Below are 2,179 nucleotides of genomic sequence, written 5' to 3' on the forward strand. Positions count from 1 at the left end.
CTGACCAGCAACCCAGAGGCTCAGGACTGAGCCAGCATTGCTGGTGGTTGGGCTCTGGCTTTGGTGCTCAGCTAAGAATCGGCCTTCTGTCCTGCTCTGGTGATCAGGTTCCAGTCTGGACTGCGGTTACCGTGGAAAGGGGCCCTGTCTTGCACTCCCTCCCTAATTCTCTGTCTTCATAAACTGCAGGGTAGTTTTGGTTTTACACAACCACAACTGGGATTCAGCCTTTGTCTAGCCTTCCAGAGCAGGGTTCCTCCACCTCAACACGACTGACATTTTGGACCAGATCATCCTTTCTTGTGGGAGGCTGTCCTGTGCCTTATAGAATGTTGAGCAACTACCCTCTATATGCCAGAAGCTCCACCAAAGCTGTAACAAGCAAAAATGGCTCCAGATATTGTCAAATGTCCTTTGGCCAGGAGGGAAGAGCAAAATCACTTCTGTTGAGAACTGACAGAGCTGGAGCTTATGGAGAGAGAGCTTGTTCTATGAACCAGAAATCGCGAACTTCAGACGCACAGGCTCAGCGGCCATGGCCCATGGGCCCAGCCGCTCTGCGGCATGTGGGATCTTCCCGAACCAGGGCACAAACCCGCGTCCCCTGCATCGGCAGGCGGACCCTCAACCACTGCGCCACCAGGGAAGCCCTCGAACTTTTGTTTTAAGGTCCAAACATTGCTCTTTACTATACTGGTAAAGCAGATATACCCACAAACAGTGTTCCATGCTCAATATATTTGGGAAACCGTTAGATCCTTTGCTCTAGGCTTTCTCAGAGCCTTTATTATATTCATGTATGCAGTGACTTTCTAAGATGGAACTTTATTTGACTAGGAAACAACTTGGGAATCAATTTTAAGGAACCTAAGTTTAAGAAAAAGGTACTAATCAAATAACTTTGCAGCATTCCAGAAGAGCTAAAGCTTGAAAGAAATGAGAGAAATTTAACTGATCCCTAAAGCAGTCTAGAATATGGAAATCATTCTTATTTAAATTTATACTATTAATTTATAGCATGAGATGAGGCCTGCCATCAAATAGAGCGCTACTGGGAAAGAGGAATAGAAATTCAGGAAAGAGATAAAATTCAATTGGTCATTAAATCATCTATAATTTCAAAGCAGAGGAAATTTCACATCTGCTGAAGATTTTTTTTTTTTTGAGGTAAAAATGTGCCTGTGTGCTGATAGCTAGTATATTATTTTAACATCACACTGAAAATTAAGCACAGATTAGTACTGAAAATTCATAGCTTCTCAGAGCACAGAGAAGCATCTATTTCAAATATTTTGTTTTATGAATGAAAATTCCCACCGTTGGAATTTCTGAGTGTCCCAGATGCATAGCCTCCAATTGGTAGTGCTTAGTAACTTAAAACTTCAGTTACCTGAAAATTCTTCCACGCTGGACTTCCTGAAGGACCCCACAAGTAGTCTCCCCCCGCATGATGTATCACCCTGGATTTGTATGTTTCGGGTCAGAAGTCCAACCTCTGAAGCCAAACGAATGTGTCGGCCATCCTCCATGACGTGGACACTTCCTGGGGCAACGGGAGTTGGGAAAGGAAAAAATTTTTAAAACCTATTTCGGAGATCGCCAGCTGGGGACCCAGCGAACCTGACAAATGAAAGTACTCCTTTCCCCGCGGAAGTCCTCCCAACATTAAGGTCTGCTTTTCCTCGGGCGTCCTCCACAAACGTCAGCTGAGAAATGAAAAGCCCGTTCACTGGTCTCTCATTGGGATCAGAGTGAGCGTGTATGAGCAAGAATTCATTTCTCCTCGATCACTATGGGTACCGGGACAGGGATGTCAGGGAAGACCGGTCCTATTAGTGGGGTCCCCGGCCTCCTTCCTTCAATTCCTCAGTGTGAGATTCCCACCTTTGGTTGTGTATTGTTCCTGAACCTCTGTAAGAGTGAGGAATCGCAGATCCACTGAGGCAGTGATAGGACTGAAGCAGCAGCGGCAGCGCCCTCTCCTGGCGGGTCTGGAACTCGTCACTCCCAGAAAGAGCCTCCCCAGTCTTGCTGGTTTGTTCCACTGCCCACCCCACTTTGCATTGTACGTTGCGTATTATAGGCAAGGATTGCTAACGATGTCTCTTTTCCCCGCCACTCTTTAGAAACAAAATCATCCTTAAAACCATGATTTAGAAATAGCTTTAGATACAGTCCT

The 2,179-nt window shown here is 45.7% G+C and overlaps 1 protein-coding gene across 1 annotated transcript in view; it reads right to left on the bottom strand.

The window, feature by feature from the left end:
* PKHD1 (PKHD1 ciliary IPT domain containing fibrocystin/polyductin) overlaps positions 1-2,179 on the bottom strand; it is a 433,351-nt gene that overhangs the window by 110,754 nt on the left and 320,418 nt on the right. The window contains exon 56 of the mRNA XM_007451921.1: positions 1,391-1,543. Coding sequence (XP_007451983.1) covers positions 1,391-1,543 — 153 coding nt within the window. The remainder of the gene's footprint in view (positions 1-1,390; positions 1,544-2,179) is intronic.

The sequence above is a fragment of the Lipotes vexillifer genome, unplaced genomic scaffold (genome assembly GCF_000442215.2).
Source record: "Lipotes vexillifer unplaced genomic scaffold, Lipotes_vexillifer_v1.1 scaffold147, whole genome shotgun sequence".
NCBI lineage: Eukaryota > Metazoa > Chordata > Mammalia > Artiodactyla > Lipotidae > Lipotes > Lipotes vexillifer.